The sequence below is a fragment of the Toxorhynchites rutilus genome, chromosome 2 (genome assembly GCF_029784135.1).
Source record: "Toxorhynchites rutilus septentrionalis strain SRP chromosome 2, ASM2978413v1, whole genome shotgun sequence".
In the NCBI taxonomy this organism is placed as follows: domain Eukaryota; kingdom Metazoa; phylum Arthropoda; class Insecta; order Diptera; family Culicidae; genus Toxorhynchites; species Toxorhynchites rutilus.
The window spans coordinates 53046528-53067916 of NC_073745.1; the positions used below are offsets into that span (position 1 = coordinate 53046528).

The window sequence follows — 21389 nt, forward strand, 5'->3', positions numbered from 1 at the left end:
GTCTATTCCGAGAGTCGCTTCACGACGTGACAGTCAATTTGCGCAAGTGTTTGTATTCTGAAAATCGGCGTAATTAAAAAAAAATGCCAGGTGCAATGAACTCTTTTCTTTTCTCATTGTACTTCCGAGTCACTCGACTCTTAGAATTGGGTGAGAATTGTCACATAACTTCGAAGGGAAAAGTGTCACTTACACCTGCTTGACTCTCAGAATAACCCCCAGAGACTTCGTATTCCTGAAGAGGAAGATAGAAACGGTAAACCGAATCTATACAGTTGAACAGTATGCAGAGCTCATTATTAAAACAACCGATCTTGATTAAAAAAACATTATGCGACACCAATTAACACAAAAAAAAACATGATCGAATTTTCATCTGCAGAATCTGCAACGATTCTAAGAGAGAGAAGAATTGGCACTTGAGCTGGTGGTCGACTAAAAAGGTAAATTTACCATTCTTTTTATGTTTGTAAGAACCATACGTGTTGTGTCATGTCGCGTTCCTCATGTTGTGTGTCTCTATATCTCTCTTCTTTTTCCTTTCTCTCTCTCTCTCTCTCTCTCTCTTTCTCTCTTTCTCTCTTCCTCTCTCTCTCTCTCTCTCTCTCTCTCTCTCTCTCTCTCTCTCTCTCGGTTGACGACTAACAGAACAGAGGACTTGTAAACAAACGCGATGATAGTAACGGTACGGCTAATTGTTTTCGGTAGGGGAATTTCACCAGTAGAACGCAATCGCTATTGGGTATTCGGCGTAAACACTGTTATCTCTTTTGCGAACCGACCGACAATCACAATGAAAGCTAGAAACAAAACGGATTGAAATTCAACACCGGAGAGAGATAGAAGTGGAGAAAGAGAGAAAGGGAGAAAGAATGAAATATAGAAAGGGAGAGAGAGAGAGAGAGAAAAGAAGAGAGAGAAAGAGAAACAGAAAAGAAGAGAGAGAGAGAAAGAGAGACAGAAAAGAAGAGAAAGAGAAAAGGAGAAACAGAAAAAGAGAGAGAGAGAGAAAGAGAGAGAGAGAGAGAGAGAGAGAAAGAGAGACAGAAAAAGAGAGAGATAGAAAAGAAGAGAGAGAGAGAGAAAGAGATACAGAAAAAGAGAGAGATAGAAAAGAAGAGAGAGAAAGAGAGAGAGAGAAAAGAAGAGAGAGAGAGAAAGAGATACAGAAAAAGAGAGAGATAGAAAAGAAGAGAGAGAAAGAGAGAGAGAGAAAAGAAGAGAGAGAGAGAGAGAGAGAGAAAAGAAGAGAGAGAGAGAGAGAAAAGAAGAGAGAGAGAGAGAGAGAGAAAAGAAGAGAGAGAGAGAGAGAGAGAGAGAGAAAAGAAGAGAGAGAGAGAGAGAGAGAAAAGAAGAGAGAGAGAGAAAAGAAGAGAGAGAGAGAGAAAAGAAGAGAGAGAGAGAGAGAGAGAAAAGAAGAGAGAGAGAGAGAGAGAGAGAAAAGAAGAGAGAGAGAGAAAAGAAGAGAGAGAGAGAGTGAGAGAGAGATATATGAAAGGAGAGGGATAGAAAAAGAGACATAGAAAGGGTTCAGATAGAGAGGGAGTAAGAGAGAAACGATCGCCAGATGTTTTCTTAAGGTTTCTCTCTTTCTGTATCTCTTCTTTTCCCTTTCTAACTCTCTCTTATTTTATTCCTTTATATGTATCTCTCTTTCACCTTCTCTATCAGTCTCTCATTTAAAAATAAAGAAAACTGTACCTATTTGTACTTTGGGACAAAAAACTGTAATCTGTACCGAAATAAAAATAATAAATCTGTACTTTTAACAATCTGCACATGTTGGAATACTGAGTACCAACGTTTCAAGATGAACACTTTGTAATGGACGCGCCTCCATCCATCGCTTAACGATTATGGAATCGCATGATATATTTCAGTCAAAATTACACAAGCATGTGAGCAATGATATGTCGAATCAATAAAAAGTACCAAAACGATTATCGTCTTCGGTTTGAGTAAAATATGTTAAAAAATTCAACAAATACTCACCTTGTTCTGGATATATATATATATATTTTAATCGATTCTTTCAATAGTCAATCAATAGTTTGCGAGCTGGGATGTTTTCAAAAACACATGTAGTGTTGTTCAAAACAATTTTAATGTCTTCAGAGATGACCGTAATCTCCACAAATCCCATAAAAATCGGGAGGCGGCGTCCTTATTGCTATCAATTCATTAATAAATTCAGCACATATTCGAACAACAGAGTTCGACGAGTTTGAGCAAGTGTGGGTCAAAGCACTTATTGCTGGAGAGATACATATATTTGCATCTGTTTACTTCCCCCCTGATCGTGCTCAAATTAGTTGTTATGAGAAATTCTTCGAAGTTGCTGAAAATATTTTATCTTCCTTGGCACCAGAATCAAAAATCCATATATACGGAGATTTCAATCAACGAAATGCGGACTCACTGATTTTGACAATGAATTTATATTGCCTCCAGTTGTTGGTGATAATAAGACACTGCAATTTATTTTTGATAAAACAGCCGGTATTGGGTTGAATCAAATAAACAATGTTCATAATTGACAGAAATGCATCTTGGATTTTTTGTTGACAAATATGACCGAAGATTTTTGTGTGACTGAATCATTAACTCCCTTTTTGAAAAACACACAGCTATCGAATGTTCTATATTTATAGATAACACCCAAAAACCATTTGATTATGAATTCGAGGAAGTCTCTGATTACACTAAAGCAAATTACCAATCAACTAGACGAAAACACAAAGTATCCGATTTGGTTTAATCAAAACATTAAGAATCTAAAAAATAAAAAACAGAAGACACATAAAATTTATAAGAAATACAAATCTGACGCTAATCTCGAAAAATATCTGAACATTTGCGAACAGCTCAACTCAACTGTTAAAATCACTTTTTAAGATTACAACTTAAAAACAGAGTCGGATATAAAGTCTAACCCGAAAAGTTTCTTTAATTACATAAAAACAAAATTAAAAAGCAATGGTTTTCCATCACGCATGTACCTTGACGATACCGTGGTGAATGACCCAGAAAAAATTTGCACCCTTTTTGCAACATTTTTTTAAGAAATTTATATTGAAACAGTTGAGGAGGACCGAGATCGTGACTTCTTTGCGTTTCTTCCAGAATTTCCATGTGATGTTGGAGTCAGAAAACTAACTTACATTGAAAATTTTGACGCATTAAATAAGCTTGATGTCTCTAAAGGGCCAGGTCCTGACGGAATTCCACCGGTTTTTAGAAAAAATTTGGCATCTGAATTAACTCATCCACTTTTATGGCTTTTCAATAAGTCATTGGAATCAGAAAGGTTCCCAAAAATATGGAAAAACTCTTTTCTTGTACCTATATTCAAATCCGGTAATAGATCCGATGTAAGAAATTATCGTGGAGTAGCAATTATGTCTTGCATTCCAAAACTCTTTGAAGCCATAATAAACCAAAAACTTTTTCAACAACTAAAGATACGAATTACGAATAAGCAACACGGTTTTGACGTAGGACTACGTCTTTCATTTCTATACCGGGGTGTAAAATCAAAGTTTCGAAAAAGAAAGCGTTACGCCGGAGACCGAGATTTTGAGCGTTAATAACTCTTAAACAACTGAACGAAATTGTATGATAAACACTTCATTCGAAAGATAAACTGTTCACGCGTTATATACTTGTTACTTTTTCATCCAAAAACTTGTTTCAATAGCCTTAAAATTGCTTTCAAAACAGGCTATTGAAATCACCAATCGGTATATAAGCGAGCGCCGCTCGTAAACCCGCTCAGTTATTATTGAACAGCGGTTGGAGCATGTTGTCGCTGTTATGGTGAAGCTAACTTCGTTTATCTTGAAAGCGCTGATGAACGGTGTCACCAAGAGCCTGTTTGTGCACCTTAGGCCAGAAGAGAATCCATCAAGAGGAGAGTGATGCCACGGTTCCGCTTGAAACATCGGAGCAGCCGCCACACACACATACACGCGCGGAACCCTCGTTGCTATCATCGTTGCTGAAAAATAATCTACCAGTTCTCCTGGGAATTGAAAATTACATTGCGAAAGAGTTCATTTTAATGTTTTCTATCCATACAACACTGCAACCAGGCCGGGTTTACATTTTATACTTTTATGGTTTATAAAATGACGCTTCCTTTGCTTTCGTTCATTTCTTACTCTACTCTCGCACCGTGAGGACTCGTTTGTTTGGGAACAAGCAGGCAGCTCATTAGTCTTTCGGTGGTAAGGCACCACGAAAGCAGCTCGGATAAGCGCACCAGCCCAGGAGGTGTGAAGAAGCCATATCGCTATCGACCGGGAACTTTGCGTGAAATTCGTCGCTATCAGAAGTCGACCGAATTGCTGATCCGCAAGCTACCTTTGCAGCATTTGGTTCGTGGAATTGCTCAGGACTTCAAAACCGACTTGCGCTTCCAAAGTTCCGAGGTTATGACGCTGCAGGAGGCCTATTCGAAGATACCAATTTGTGTGCTATCCACGCAAAACGCATCACCTCATGCCCATGGACATTCAGCTGGCCCGTCGAATCCAAGGAGAGCGTGCTATATTAGCTTAGCATATAATCAACGGCCCTTTTCAGGGCTCCAAATTTGATGGATTAGAGTTCAGAAAAGTTTTTTGCAGGCCAAACTGAAAGGAGCATTTTCGTTCGGATGCCATTCAGCATCGTGAAAATTCCGGAAAGATCTAATCATTGCTGAAAAATAATCTGACAGTTTCCCTGGGAATTGAAAAATACATTCATGTGAAAGAGTTTATTTTAATGTTTCCTAATCATATAACACAGCGACCAAATAATTTGATTTTGTAATTTGTCAATCAAGTGCAGTTAGCAGGAAAGCTTCTGAAGATTATTCTTCAGAACAAGGTTTTTTGTATCCAATGTTGGATTCATAAAACCTTGAGCTTCCAACGTAACGCTCTCGTTTTCGAAGTCCCCCAAATATTCATTTATTCATTCATTCAGAATGGATTTAGACTCAACTTCAAACAAATGATCTCTAGATCAACGATAGTCCTACGTCACCCTTGCGGTTATACCATAGATATAACCCGCTTCCTGTTTTTTCAAAGGACGATCAACAACAACAAATTTGCTGGAATTTGTCACATTCACTTTGAATGCAATGGATAATGGTAATCAAGTTGAAGCTCTATACACTGACTTTAGTAAGGCTTTCGATCGTGTTGATATACCATTACTGCTTCTCAAACTTCAAAAAATAGGGATTGAAGTCAAGCTATTGAAATGGCTAGAATCATATTTGACTGTCCGCACGCAAATGGTAAGGTATGATGAGAAAATTTCAAAACTAATAATTGTTACATCCGGAGTTCCTCAAGGCTCTCATTTGGGACCACTTTTCTGCATTTTATTTGTCAATGACGTTTGCGTTTTTCTTAACAGTGTTAAAGCACTTATCTACGCAGATGATATGAAGCTGTATATGGAAATAAAGAATGGAGAAGACTCTCAAACATTCCAAAATGAAGTTAACATAGTTTATAATTGGTGCACTAAGAGTTTATTGAAGCTCAATGTTAGGAAATGCACTTTGATGACATTTACAAGAAAAAGAACACCATGGAACAATGGTGTTAAGCTGGGAAATCAACCCATCAGTATATGTCAACGAGTAAGAGACTTAGGCGTGGTCTTAGATTCAAAACTAACCTTCGTTGATCATTATAATACAATCATCCATTGAGCAAACAATATGTTGAGCTTCATCAAACGCTTTAATTTCCATTTCCACGATCCGTACACAATAAAAACATTGTATATTACATACGTCAGACCAATTCTCGAATATTGTAGTATTGTATGGTCCCCCTACATAACTTCACACGAAGACGGAATTGAATCTGTACAAAAACAATTTTTACTATTTTACTATTTTCGTAAACTAGGCTGGTCTTCATACCATCTCCCTCCACATGAGGCACGTTGCATGGTAATCAATATGAAAATCTCGAAAGAACGTCGGAACTCTGCCATGATTCTATTTATTATTGACATCATATCACAACGAGTGGACTCAGAAGAAATATTAGGAAACCTAAATTTTTACGCACCGATTAGGCACTTGAGAAACCCTAACATTTTCTACATAGATTACTAAAGAACGAATTATGCCAAATATAGTCCTATTAATCGTATGATGAGCCTCTGTAACGAACACAGTGAAATAATTGATGTAACCATGTCAAGGTCAATGCTCAAAGACTATTTGAATAGAATAAGATAAGGTTAAATTTCACTGTAATATTTGGGCAGCATATTTAGTCTACGCTGGTTTGACGAAATAAATTAATAAAAAAAAATTTGATTATGTTACTTGTGAAAATCGTCTTTTGAAATAAACGGATAAATTATCCATCCAGTTCTCTTTAGTTTTTTCAGTTTTAAGTAAGTAGATTTAAGTGGTATTAAGAATGTATTGGTCTACAATTTTGATTGACGATAATAAAATAAACAAATAGCAGTACATGTAAGTGTTTTGTATTCCATTCTTCTGTAAGTGTAACTCATGGCTAACTTTTATCTTGGGTGTAGTAGTAGCAGTGAATGGAGAGTGCAAAACTGGATTGTTTTCATTAATTCGTCATTTGTTTACATTATACAATTGTAATTTTCACAAGTGGCTTTTTTCAAGCTTCTCCAAAGAAATAGCACAATTAGTGAAAACCAATTTTGATTCGTCAAGTTTTTGAAGGTGCTTATTTTTTCAATGTATGTTTTGTATGCAATGAGAAGCTTAAAGTAAAATCGTTATTTCTTCTGATTTGAAAGAACAGAAGTTTTGTAATATTCCTGAAACATGGGACGCTCAAAACATTGAATGAATGAAGAAGGAGGTGATAAGATGTGGAAAAACGTTCCTTGAAATGCAGGAATATTATACTGCTGAATTTTATATTGCTGTGCCAAAAAAGTATACAATGCAATACGGTGGGAAAGCGAGTGGCACCTATAAAACGTGATCGTCTGAGTGGTCTAAAAGTATACACATATCAGTTTAAGAGTACTGAACTAAACCTTCGCCTTTGTACATCAACAATTAGAAAACGTTTGATTGAAGCTGAAGTGTGTGAAAAAAATATTAGGCTGTCAAAAAAGTCCTGCGGTATTTTTTTTGAATTTTCATTTGTTCATAAAATTAGTTACAATCATCTGTTTTAAGTCAAATATGCGCCGTTTTGTTCGATGACTTGTTCCCAACGAGATGCCAACTTCATAATACCCCTGTTATAGAAGCTCGCTTCCTTATTGGCAAAAAACTCGGATAGCCAATTTTTACAGGCCTCTTTTGTGGCTAACTTCTGACTACCTAGCTCGTTCGCCATGGACAAAAACAGGTGGTAGTCACTTGGTGCAAGGTCCGGACTATACGGCGGATGCAAAAGAACCTCCCATCCGAGCTCCCGGAGATTCTGGCGCGTCACCAAAGAAATGTGTGGCCTGGCGTTGTCCTGATGGAAGACAATGCGGCCTCTGTTTATCAAAGATGGCCTCTTCTTCCTGAGTGCTACCTTCAAGCGGTCCAGTTGTTGGCAGTACAGGTCCGAATTGAGCGTTTGGCCATAGGGAAGCAGCTCATAATAGATTATTCCTTGACAATCCCACCAAACACACAGCAGAACCTTCCTGGCCGTTAATGAGGGCTTGGCCACCGTCTGAGCCGCTTCAGCGGGCTTCGACCACGACCGTTTGCGCTTCACGTCGTCGTAAGTGACCCACTTTTCATCGCCAGTCACCATCCGCTTCAGAAACGGGTCGATTTTGTTGCGATTCAGCAGCGATTCACATGCGTCGATACGGTCAAAGATGTTTTTTTGCGTCAACGTGTGTGGCACCCATACATCGAGCTTCTTTGTGAATCCAAGCTTCTTCAAATGGTTAATAATGGTTTGATGACTTATCCCCAGCTCTTAGCCGATGCTACGGCTGCTACTATGCCGGTCTTTCTCGGTTAATTCAGCGATTTTGTCGCAATTTTCGACGACAGGCCTTCCGGAGCGTGGCGCATCTTCGACGACCTCTACACCAGAACGAAAACGTTGAAACCATCGTAGTGCGGTGGAAATGGAAACTGTATCGGGTCCATAAACTGCACAAATTTTATTGGCAGCTTGAGATGCATTTTTGCCTTTGTCATTGTAGTACTGTAAAATATGTCGGATTTTCTCTTTATTTTGCTCCATATTTGCGACACTATAACTCACGAACGACTTAACCAAACAAAACACTGCCAAGGACTATATTATAGCGCGCAAAAATACCTTTCCAACAAGCTATAGTATGACTCGATACAATGAATACAACTAGAACTACGCGCTTACAACGACACCTCGCGGAAATACAGCAGGACTTTTTTGACAGCCTAATATAAGGAAGATTCTTTTTCATCCCATTTGTTTATGTATTTAGACTCATTAGAATTTAATCGGGTACATGTTACATATTTGACGTATCTTGGAGTATTCCTTCTGTTCCATTATTCAGTTAGTCCAAACAGCGGAGACAGTTGATATGATCATTATTGTGTTATTAATGGCACAACAGCTCGATGTTTTTTGTTGAAACTAGAGCTTGTAATGGAAATTTGACCTATGGAATAAAAATATATTATCTCTCGCACCAAAGGCATCTTGAGGGTTTATTTCAAATTGCTAATTATACTCGTGTTGCAAAATTTTATTCATAGTGCAGATTTTTGGCTCGTGCGCTTTTCGTTTATTTTTTCGTCACTAATGACTCGCAATTCCATGTGCGTAAACCATACACATTGATATATTTGAACTTCAAACAACTACTGACTATCGACTAAGTTCTTTGAAGCCGAACCTCTTGCTCCTTTTAAGAGACAAAGGTTCCTCTGAACGATGCAATATTGAAGAGAATTTACATGCGATCTTGTTAGGGTTGATCTACCGGCTCCGCGCAAAGAATAGATACAATCCCAATTTTAAACTACACTTTTCACTTCCCTTATCTCTAAACCAATCAATCATGCAACCTACAAACAATATAAATTTAACGCCGAAAACTAAAACCCGTTTGCGGGACGCACACTGAATCTGCACAGCATCTCCCACGCCAGCGATGCTGGCATCCGTGTCGGCATTATTTATTTTCATCAAAGCTACATACCTGACAGCTATCTGTCAATCAACAACTTCGAAACCATATCACCCGATACAAATACTCTTGCTTGGCTTGTGTCTAGGCACTATTCGCTGATAATTGCTACGTAACGCAACAAGTACGAACAGATTTATTTCAGTTCTGTCTCTGTCCTTCTCATACTCGCCCCAATCGTACGATATTCCGACAATTACACAAAACTGACGACAAGCGTCTGGCACAATTGTTAATTTTATCCTTCACTGATTACACTGAAGTAGGAAAATGCAACAAAAAATCTGTTTAACTCATTCACGCTCAGCTCCGGCAAAAGTAGGTACACATATTGATAAGAGGCCGAAAAATTCCCAGAGTTCGCTCTCTTTCCGGCATTGGCTCTGGTTAGGTTACCTTCACCATCCCACTCGCACGCGTGACGTCGTAGGTGGATTACCTTTGGCCAATTATCGCATTCAATAACAACACAACGCCATACGCACTTTTTTACCCTCATTCCAACCGTTTTGCATATGTCTGAGTCGCGGCGCAAGGAACCCCTCGATAGGATTCTCGCGTATTTGCGGTTTGCGCTGTTTGTGCTTCTTGGACCAATTTTCGCGGACCTCATCAGAGAGCAGCCAAACGCTGCGGTGCCGACTACTCCCTCGCACTTCACACTCGCGCGCGCTCCGAGCGGTATTCCATCATCGGATAAAATTAAACTTTTCTTTCACGTCTACGCGGGTACTCCCGCCTACTACACACTATCATCATCGGCATCATCAATGGGTCAGCAGCAGCTTTTCTCAATCCTCCACAAGCTCTCTCCATGGAAAACTTGATACTGCACACACTAACCAATCGACCACATCCACTACACCTCTCACCATGCAAACAAGGAATGAGATGAATCGGAGAAAAATTCTTTGTCACACACCTGAACGAAACGACACTTTCGCGATTCATCTGCGAACCACCAGCCGCTGATTGGTCGCACTAGCAGCCATTGTCTCGAAGAAAGGGAAACGTTCACCTATAGCTGTACGAATAGTTTAGTGGCGAAAAACTGTCTCCTGAGTGCTGTATGCTGTGCATCACAAGAATGAAAACCGCTGCGCGGTCCCACCCCCTCCCACGTAAGCCCTAATCCACAGTTCCCGGAAGTGATGCCAGTATTTACGAATTAGCATCGATAATTGCTCACCAACACGTTAATGCGAATGAACAGCATCGCTATCGTGCGATATTAAAAACTTGTCGAACGAATCTCTTATCTTTTGAAGGACAGCTAAATGAAATCGCAATTCATATACGGCGGTATGTATATTTTCCCGCAGAAATAGATAACATTTTTCCATCATCTACGTATATAAAAAGTGGCCGTTGTGATTTGTCTTCGTGACCTGCCACAGCTTGTGCAAAGCACTAAATGTTTGCTCAAATGTTGCAATCTTCGTCGCGTGATACAGGGAACGCATTGCTGAGGTAAGTCGTAAATTCAGAAGATTAGCCAGGCTCTCGCCATTTGCCGGGAAAGAAAATTATGATGGGGAATGGCATTTTTTAACCACCTGTTTTTCTGTTATTCGGGTAGTTGGAAAACCCCCTTCTATCTAACATAATGGACAAATATGGAAACGTTCGTCGATCCAGCTGAATAAATAATAGTTTGTTTGCGTAGTTATGCAAGCTGTTGGTGAAGTGTGTATAAGGATGAGGATGCCTTGTTTGAAATAAATCAAAGTTTAGTAAATTCGTGGAAAGGCGGGTAATTTATTTTAAGATTGTTTATGCATTGCTATTGTCACCGTTACTGGACGAATAAAACAGCTTTTTCCAGTTGCCTACTAGGGAGTGTCCACATGCCACGCGAACAGACAAAAACACAATTTCAGACTCCTTCCTCCCCCTGTTAACCGCGTGGACATTCTTCCGTTTTGACGTAGGACTACGTCTTTGATTTTTATACTGGGGTGTAAAATCAAAGTTTCGAAAACGAAAGCGTTACGCCGGAGACCGAGATTTTGAGCGTTAATAGCTCCTAAACAACTGAACGAACCGGTATGATAAACACTTCATTCGAAAGATAAAATGTCTACGCGTTATATACTTGTTACTTTTTTATCCAAAAACTTGTTTCAATAGTCTTAAAATTGATTTCAAAACAGGCTATCGAAATCACCAATCCGTATATAAGCGAGCGCCGCTCGAAAATCCACTCAGTTATAATTGAACACCGATTGGAGCATGTTGGCGCTGTTGTGGTGAAGCTAACTTCGTTCATCATGAAAGCGCGGATGAACTGTGTCATCAAGATCCTGTTTGTGCATCTTAGGCCAGAAGGGAATCCATCAGGAGGCGAGTGATGCCACTGAAAAGGCGACTAAGAGAGTATCAGCATCGAAAAACGGTTTCACTTGGGGCATCGGAGCAGCCGCCACACACACACATACACGCACGGAATTATTTTCATTTGGTTGCTGTCTAGCATCGAGAAGATTCCGGAAAGATGTAATCGTTGCTGAAAAATAATCTGCCAGTTCCCCTTGGAATTGAAAAATATATTCAAGCGAAAGAGTTTATTTGAATGTTTCCTATCCATATAATACTGCTGTGATCGAATACATTTGGTTGTGATTTTTAAATCAAGTGCAATAAAGAGGTGGTTATCGAGTTAGCATTAACCACTAGTGGGCTTCGAGTATCGTGAAGAATCTGCAAAGATGTTATCGTTGCTGAAAAATAATCTGCCAGTTCCCGTTGAAATTGAACATTACATTCAAGCGAAAGAATTTATTTTAATGTTTTCTATCCATATAACACTGTGGCAAAATACATTTGGTTTTGTGATTTTTCAATCAAGTGCGATCAACGTAAGACCACGTCTTTCGGCTACTTATCAGAGGTGCAATGAATCTTAAGCAGGAATTCCCGCTCTACGCACACTGTCAAACGATGTTTACTCAACTATTTCTCAAACGAGAAATGGGTGTTGTGAGAAAGGATGAGCGATCGCAAAAAATATGTAGACTGATTTGATGCAACAGATATTTTGTCTATTGGAAATGGAATACAAGCAATGTATTATGTATTACACAACTTTTGTGTGATTGCTCCTTTTGCTGAATATTGTGCCTTCAACGTAACGCTCTCGTATTCGAAGTCCCCCAAATATTCATTTATTCATTCATTCAGAATTAATTCAGATGCAACTAAAAACAAATGATCACTAAATCAACGATAGTCCTACGTCATCCTTGCGGTTATACCACAGATATAACCCACTTCCTGTTTTTTTCATTAAAAATCGAGGAAATAATCGTGTTGCACCTATGTCCCATTTTAGATTTGCTTCGCTTTATATTTTATGTTTTGTTACCGATAAAAACAAAAAGTAATTCAACTGAGTAAATTATGCGAAATGCGTTTAGCGAAATGATGATAACAATTTGCTTCGATAACATCGATTGAACGATATGCGATCAACTTACATGTCAATATAAAAAAAAATGAGTGCCTAAAGTATATCAAATCAAGCAAACTTGTGGTTCGAGGAGTACGCATACTTGTGAGATGCAATAACTTCAGAGGGAAATTTAAAATACATTGATCGTTTAACAGTTCTTCCGTTCACATATTTTGAAATTTCCGATAAATTGATAAAATGAAGAACGTAATCTATCACAATGCATGAATTGACCTAAATAAGGATTTTTCCTTATTGAATTCGGAAATTGTTTCATTCAATCACTGGTTTAATCAAAACTGAGTGAATTGACTATTTGAGTAATAATATTACTGCCAACGGTAGTCCTACGTCAATCTTGCGGTTATATCATAGGTGTAACACACCCAAAGTATAAAAAAATATCAAAAATTTATTCAATTAGCAATAATCCCATTCGATCGGCGGTAGAATCAAAAGGTCACAAGTGACTTACAATATTTTTCTTCCTTTCCTTCGGATTTTTCTATTTTTTGCTATTTGTTACATGTTCATTTTACCTCCTATAGTCCTACGTCGAAAACATTGGATTGAACCACACACAAGAGAAAAAATGCAGGTTTTGGTAAATGAAAAAAAAAAGACAAAAGTCTGACATTCCCGAATGAGTGAGTTAAATTTAAGGATTTCTGAATAGTTACAAAAACACACTTCAAAAGCGGTTGTCCCCCATAATCAAAGTCCTACGTTAAGCATCGTTTCCTACGTTTCCTCCGGTTTCAATGCAACACTCGTTCCTTAACTGGGCTGGGAGTGCAACCCAGTTATAGAATTCTACTCGCCAAATCTACCAATTTTAAGTTTTGCAGCCCAGTTACTGCAAAACTTCAAATTGGATGACGCCTATTATCGATACATAAATGGACTGCAGCCTTAAAATAGTCTCAGTTAGCGAACAACTATTGTATACTTTTACATCGGCTTGTCTCGAATTTGATCGTCGTCAAAAATGTCAATCGAATATTGCTATAATTTTTGGGAAAGAGGAAAAGAGCCAAAGGGTGCCAAATCAAATGAGTATAGCGGATGATTTAGCCAAAAACCAATAATAATCAGTATGCAAATATCACATCATAATTCCAAGTTGTCGCGCGTCCGATTTAATGGATGATTGGCTCATGAAAGTTTTTGAAAACTTCGTCATTAGTCATGCTAATAGAGTAACCAGTAAGCTCAGTCTACCATTGCTGTTTTATTGTGCAACTTTGGCACAATGAATTCCAGACATGTTCCATTTAAGAACTACTGGAGGAGAAAGCACTCATCTATTACCAGAATGTAGAAGGCATCAACACGTCTGTGACACAATACAGATCGGCTTGTTCAGACGCTTGTTACGACATCTATGCATTCACGGAAACATGGTTAAAAAGCAACACGCTCTCTAGAGAAATATTTGACACAGAGTTTACAGTTTATCGCATTGATCGGTCACGAAACACGAATCCAAAAATTACTGGCGGCGGAGATTTACTTGCCATTCGTTCAACTTTCCAATCACGGCAGCTCCATCCACCAAATTGCACCAGTGTTGAACAACAACAATTTCACGTACAAACTATCAGCAAAACACGACCGAGACTTGCTAGCCGGAGCGCGGAAACCTACGAAGAGGGAAGTGCTGAGCATTCTTATGGCAGTCTTCGACCCCCTGGGATTAATATCCAACGTCCTCGTTTACCTGAAGGTGCTTTTCCAGGAGATATGGCCATCCGGCATCGATAGGGATGACGTGATTCCAGAAAGTTTGAATGAAAAGTGGGAGAAATGGCTCGAGGTTCTTCCTAAGGTGCAAGACGTGAGGATACCCCGTTGTTATCGTTCACTCATTTCACTGAACCCAGAAACAACCATCCAACTTCACACACTTGTCGATGCTAGTTTATCTGGGTTTGCCGCAGTCGTTTATCTACGTTTTGAGCAGGGTAGCAATGTAGAATGCGCAATAGTGGGCGCGAAGACGCGCGTGGCTCCTCTCAAGTTTCTTTCTGTTCCAAGGTTGGAGCTGCAAGCAGCAGTTATCGGAGTCAGACTGGCGGATAGAATAACTAAGTCTCTGTCATACACCATAAACAGGAGATTCTTTTGGAGTGATTCACGTGATGTATTGGATCCAATCGAACCATCAACGTTATTCACAATTCGTCGCCGCCCGTATCACTGAAATTTTAGAGACAACGGAAATGACAGATTGGAGATATATCAGGACCAAAGAAAATGTTGCGTACGATGCTACTAGGTGGGAACGTCTGCCAAATCTCACGGAAGGAAGCAGGTGGTTCAACGGGCCAAGTTTTTTTGTGGGAGTCTAGTGCTAGTTGGCCTACAGACCCATACGGAACAGCTCTACGAGCGAGGAACTAGCGCATTCGCTCAGTGCGGATTCATGTATAATGGCACTAAGAAACATGATGGCAAGACGAGGTGTATCAATTACAATTTATAGCGACCGCGGGACGAATTTTACGGCAGCGAGCAAGGAGTTGAGGGTGGCTCTCCAGGAGATGAATCAAGAGACAGTTGTTCGAGAGATCCTCCAGCTTCACAGCACATGGGCGTATTCTGGGAAAGGCTTATACAAACTGTGAAGAAAAATTTACGCGAAATAAATCCAGGACGAAATCCGACAGACGAATATCTCCGCAACATGCTGACTGAGGTGGAAAACATCGTAAATTCACGTCCGTTAACACATGTCCCGTGATATCTCAGCTTATGTCCAATCACTACAACCTAAACTCGCATCTTTATCGCATTGGGCTCGCAGCAAACAATCTTTGTGATTGTGGCGATGGCTACCACGACATCGAACATGTTGTCTGGTCGTGTATCCGGTTCCATGCTGCCCGCTCTCAGATTTTCATAGCATTGAGGGCACTAGGCAGACAATCGGATATCCCCGTCCGGGATATCTTAGGTAGCCGTGATCCTGATATTCTGCTTCATCTATACCTGTTTCTCAGAAACGCCGATGTCAACGTTTGATGATGTTTCCTCCGTTGTATCCCTGTATCATATCCCTCCTATCCAATCGATAAAGTTTACTTAGTCGCGGCAATACATACACACATGTCCCGGTTGAAGATACAGATGCTCCAGTTGGCCCAAAGGACGGGTAATCGCGGTCAACAAGGGTAGGGACGACCAGGTATGGTCTGCTGTGGTGCAAACCATGTCAGGGATCTACGAACGTCCTGCAACGAAGCTCGTTGTACTAGATGTTCGACGCGATGGACAGGTAAGCCAAGACATTGGCGTACGTGGGGGGGGGGGGGATAGTGTCACGACCCCTCAGTCGGCGCGTCTCACAATGCGAGCGGAGCGACAGAAGACTCGCCCGACAGCGAGAAACGTCAAACCTCAGCATAACAAACGTTTTGTCATGGTTTTAAACACAATAGAATTCCACAATATCCAACTGAATGAATAGCAGTGTTTGAGAGGTTTATTCTTACGCGCTACATTAAAATTAATAGTTAATTATACTTAAACCTAATTGTGAACTTATTAAACTACATTAGAATTACTTACTTGGTAAATATATCTAAAGTTCTCTTAATTTATATGAATTTATGCTAAATTAAATATATTTATTAAGGTAACCTTAGAAATCGATTTGGCAATACTGCACTTAAATTGAACTTAAAGCTAGTTAAAATTCTGAACTATTGTATAAGGCAAGGAATAATACAAAATGAAGTATGTACAATTAAAACATCTTAAGAACCTGTGCACTATGATGTAGGAGCCATTCCATTCTGAAGATTCCACGCCCACAGCACGTGACGCAAGTTATAAGCGAAGATTCACCAGGGATAAAGAATATACTAAACGTAGGTTTTTCATTTAATTATAATCCTATTCATAAATGTATCAATTTGTGTTAAAGTTCACACGTTTCTACGGTATTCAAAAACTTGGACCTTTCTTATCCCTGCCATCGTTGACCTTACGTCAACAATATCCTTCACTCTAAAATCGAAATCTGTTTTCGTTTGCGTGGTATATCTGCCTCCTGATCAAGTTAGAGATGTTGAATTGATAAACCAACACATGAATTCTGTCTTCTGGATCGTATCGAAAATGAATACAAACGACGATATCCTTGTTATGGTCGATTTCAACCTTCCCTCACTCAAATGGTGTATGAACGATGCCGGATTCCTCTATCCCCAATCCTGTCGCTCAAACATTGGGCCCTTGACGGCTGCTCTTCTGGATAGCTACAGTGCAGCAGGTCTAGGGCATTTAAATAGCGTCTCCAATGTAAATCATGCTCGACCTATGTTTCTTCAGTTGGGAGCTAATTTCCAATTGCTCCATTTATGAGACACCTGAGCCACTAGTGAAACGTTGTGCGGATATATTCACAAACATTGTTGGTTACGCAATCGACCGGTTCGTTCCAAAGAAAATTCCTTTTTCACCAATGTATCCTCCATGGTCCAACCATCGTTTGAAGCGTCTAAAATCCTCTAAACGGGCTGCTTTGAAAAAGTTGTGCAAACAGCGAACTGAAGAATCGATGAAACATTATATACGAATCAACAAACAGTATAAGGAACCTAACAAGCATCTCTATCGCAACCATCAGTATCGCCTTTAAAACAAGCTCAAAATTAATCCCAAAAGCTTCTGGAATCACGTGAAAGATCAACGTAAGGACGGATATGTTCAACGGAGATCGGGATATGTCTACCGTTGATGGAATCGCCAATCTTTTCATGGCACATTTCCGCAGCGTTTTCGTTAACGAAGTGGTTTCTGATGAACTCCAACTTAAATGCTGTAAGAGAAGTTCTCATGCGCCTAGCCATCGAACCTCATCCAAATCTATCGAGAGATTACCTACGTAAAGCTGGTATCCCTGCCTTGGTGACCAAAAACTGCATTGACGTTCTGAGTGCACCATTTGCAGCTAAATAAAATCTGGAATTTTCCCTGATGGTTAGAAGGACTCGTATATTTTCGCTGTTTTTAAGAAAGCCGACAAGCATTCTGCTACCAACTATCGAGACATTGCGGCACTGTGCGCTGTGTCTAAACTTTTTGAGTTGATCGTCTTGGACTATTGTTCCAGTTATATCGCAGCGGAACAACATGGATTTATACGGAAGAGATCAACTTCAACAAATCTCGTGCAATATACATCAATCATAATCCGCGAGCTTGAGAACGGGAAACAAGTAGATGCTATCCACACGGACTTCTCGGCTGCGTTTGACAAAATCGACCATAAGATTGCTGTTACCAAACTAGAGCGGCTTGGCTTCCATGGTACACTTCTCAACTGGCTTCGATCTTATCTCACTGGTCGTCAAATGTCTGTGAAAATAGGTGATCATATTTCTTATTCTTTTTCTGTATCTTCTGGTCTACCTCAAGGTAGTCATCTCGGACCTTTCATATTCCTGATTCATTTGAATGACATTCACTTCTCAATCAAATACCAGAAGCTGTCTTATGTGGACGATTTTAAACTGTATTTTACCATAAACGGTCGTACTGACGCAGTTTTCCTTCAACAACAGTCAGACATATTTGCTGCTTGGTGTCATAACAATATAATGATTTTGAACGCCTCTAAATGTTTTGCCATCAGTTTCTGTAGGAAGAAATCATTCACCTACTTTATATACTCTCTTCATGGCCCGACATTGAATCGGGAGGCTATTGTGAAGGATCTGGGAGTCATGCTAGATTCTCATCTTACATTTAAACAGCATGTATAATAAAGGGTGTGTCACATCAAATTGCATCACGGAAAAAACGCTGTAGAAATTCGCCCAGTAGACCGATCCTTTTGAAAATTTTAGACAGTAAAATAAAAACTATTAAACAACTTTTGGCATTTTTTTTTTATTCATACTTCGAGCCCAAGCCCGTATGCTCGCACCTTCCTCTTTACCCCGTCCATAAGGTTCTGTACAACGTCAAGTTGTAGTTTTTTTTGAACAGAAATCCATTTTCTCTTGAAGTCCGCCTCCGATTTGACAACTTTTGGGTTCTTCCGGAGGGCCTGCTTCATAATCGCCCAATATTTCTCTATTGGGCGAAGCTCCGGTGCGTTGGGCGGGTTCATTTCCTTTGGCACGAAGGTGACCCCGTTGGCTTCGTACCACTCCAACACGTCCTTTGAATAGTGGCACGAAGCAAGATCCGGCCAGAAGATGGTCGGGCCCTCGTGCTGCTTCAATAGTGGTAGTAAGCGCTTCTGTAGGCACTCCTTAAGGTAAACCTGCCCGTTTACCGTGCCGGTCATCACGAAGGGGGCGCTCCGCTTTCCGTGTACTTTTTGGCAAACTTGGATAGTTTCTTCTTGCGAATCTCCTCCGGAACGCTGAATTTGTCCTCTGCGGAGAAGAACAACAGGCCCGGCAGCTGACGAAAGTCCGCTTTGACGTAGGTTTCGTCGTCCATTACCAGGCAATGCGGCTTCGTCAGCATTTCGGTGTACAGCTTCCGGGCTCGCGTCTTCCCCACCATGTTTTGCCTTTCGTCGCGGTTAGGAGCCTTCTGAACCTTGTATGTAGGCAGGCCCTCCCGCTGCTTGGTCCGCTGGACGAATGAACTTGACAAATTCAGCTTATTGGCGACATCCCGGACCGAACTTCTCGGATCACGTCTAAACTGCTTAACTACGCGCTTGTGATCTTTTTCACTGACGGAGCATCCATTTTTGCCGTTCTTCACCTTCCGGTCGATGGTTAGGTTCTCGAAGTATCGTTCTAGTACTCTGCTGACCGTGGATTGGACGATTCCCAGCATCTTACCGATGTCCCGATGTGACAACTCCGGATTCTCGAAATGAGTGCACAGGATTGATTCACGACGCTCTTTTTCGTTCGACGACATTTTTCCAAATTTACGAAAAATTGACAGTGAAGCATGGCCAACGTGATCTATACCCTCTTATCTGATTATAAGCGAGAGCTGAAGATATAATTCCTAAAAATTAAATTTCTAGAGCGTTTTTTCCGTGATGCAATTTGATGTGACACACCCTTTATGTTGCCAGCAAAGCATCTTCTGTGCTTGGATTCATATTTCGCTTTGCGAAGATTTCAAAGACATTAGATGTTTGAAAATCCTGTATTGTTCTCTAGTGCGCTCAATATTAGAACGCTGCAACTGCATTGAGTCCATTCACAGGAGATTCATACGCTTTGCGCTTCGTGGACTACCCTGGAGGGTTCCTGTGAACCTCCCACGTTACGAGAGTAGGTGTAATTTGTTGAGCCTGCAACTCCTACGTTCGCGTCGTGATCTTTTCAAGGCAATGTTCATTGCTGATCTTTTACGTTCAGATATTGAATGCGTTGCCCTTTTGCGACATTTGAACATTAACATAAGGCGATTAAATTTGCGTTCTCACCCGTTTTTAAATATTCCGGCATCTCGGACGAACTATGGTGCGAATGAGCCAATGATCGGCATGTGCAACATTTTTAACAAATGGTATCACAGTTTTGACTTCAATCTTTCTCATGCTAGGCTTAAGTATATGTTTTATGTTATTTTATCACCCTGGCCATTGAATATGTTCCTTTAGTAATTGTATTAATGTTAGTATATGAATAAGTTAGTTTAAGGAAATTGTATCTGTTGGTTTGTTGTTAGCTGCTAATACAAGAAAAAAAATGTAAATGTAAAAGAACATGAATGAAGGGACAAAAATTTACAATATACGCAATGCTGATAATGAAGAGTTACCACATTATCACCGATAGAATAGTTTTAACAATTCTCTTCAAAGCGGTACGGGTATGATTCAATCAATTACCTTATTGTTTATGTACTGTAAATTCTCGCGAATTCGCTCACTATCCTGGGTGAGAAGAACCCAATATTAATCCGCCATCGAATCGCGGCTCATTACATCGGCAAATCTGGTCACACTTCGATGTTTTTCTGCCTTCTGTTCGTGTTGATTCCTTCGCACAACACTCACACCAATCACAGCGTGGCTTAGCAGCCAGCGCATACACAACCGCGACTGCTTCTCAAACTTTTTTTACGCTTGTTAACTCTCTATCTCGAGAGATGATGGGGATCGCACTTATTTGTACAACCCAAATTCGAACACACATTGCAGGTAAAATTTACTAACATACACACGCCGTCGAGAATTTTATCTCCCTAATTTCGCAGCAGAAAGCACCAATTTTCTGAACCACGATGGAAGTCGAATTTCGATCGAACCATCAAACCAAACAGAGAAGGAACCGTATCGAGAGACGAGCCAGCTCCGAAACGCAGGAACACGGGAATTTCTCTGCCGACACTCGCGCGCAGACAATGGCGAAAATGATCAGCAAATAAATAGACGTGAAAATCACTATCACGACTAATGAACACGGACTCGCGAGAACGAACACCTTCGTGGAAAAACACCTTCGGAACAAACGACGACGAACATTGAGCAACTACTGACTGTCCCACTGACAATTTGATGTTTCCCAAGGCTGTTGATCGTCTGTTGTCTCTGTCCGCCGCGGGTTTACTGTTGTTTTCTCTTTCGATCAGCGCTTTGACAGAAAACCACCTGACATTTATGTCGAAAATGTCGACTGTTTTGTTCACATGTGATGCGTGCACTGAAATGAAGTTGTAGTATTAACCCTTTCACGACCACGGGGACGCCGATGTCCCAAGCAAAAATCATGGATTAATTAAATATTCACGTAACCATTGTAAATTATTTTTTTTATTTTAATATTTCGGAATGTACCTTTTTATTATTTTTACTGGC

General features: G+C 40.1%; 1 protein-coding gene across 8 annotated transcripts in view; it reads right to left on the bottom strand.

Moving 5' to 3' along the window:
- LOC129765390 (TGF-beta-activated kinase 1 and MAP3K7-binding protein 2-like) overlaps positions 1–21076 on the bottom strand; it is a 54670-nt gene extending 33594 nt beyond the window's left edge. For 4 of the 8 annotated variants that reach the window (XR_008741424.1, XR_008741423.1, XR_008741425.1 and 1 more), the window contains exon 1: positions 10070–10198. Coding sequence is in view for 3 of the 8 variants with exons in the window: in XM_055765663.1 (XP_055621638.1) it covers positions 10070–10098 (29 nt within the window). In the remaining 5 variants the exon portion in view is untranslated. Of the gene's footprint in view, positions 1–9159; positions 9529–10069; positions 10199–20420 lie in introns of those variants that run through there. The other 4 variants (XM_055765667.1, XM_055765666.1, XM_055765664.1 and 1 more) reach the window with 3 other exon arrangements.
- Positions 21077–21389: the final 313 nt, after the last annotated feature.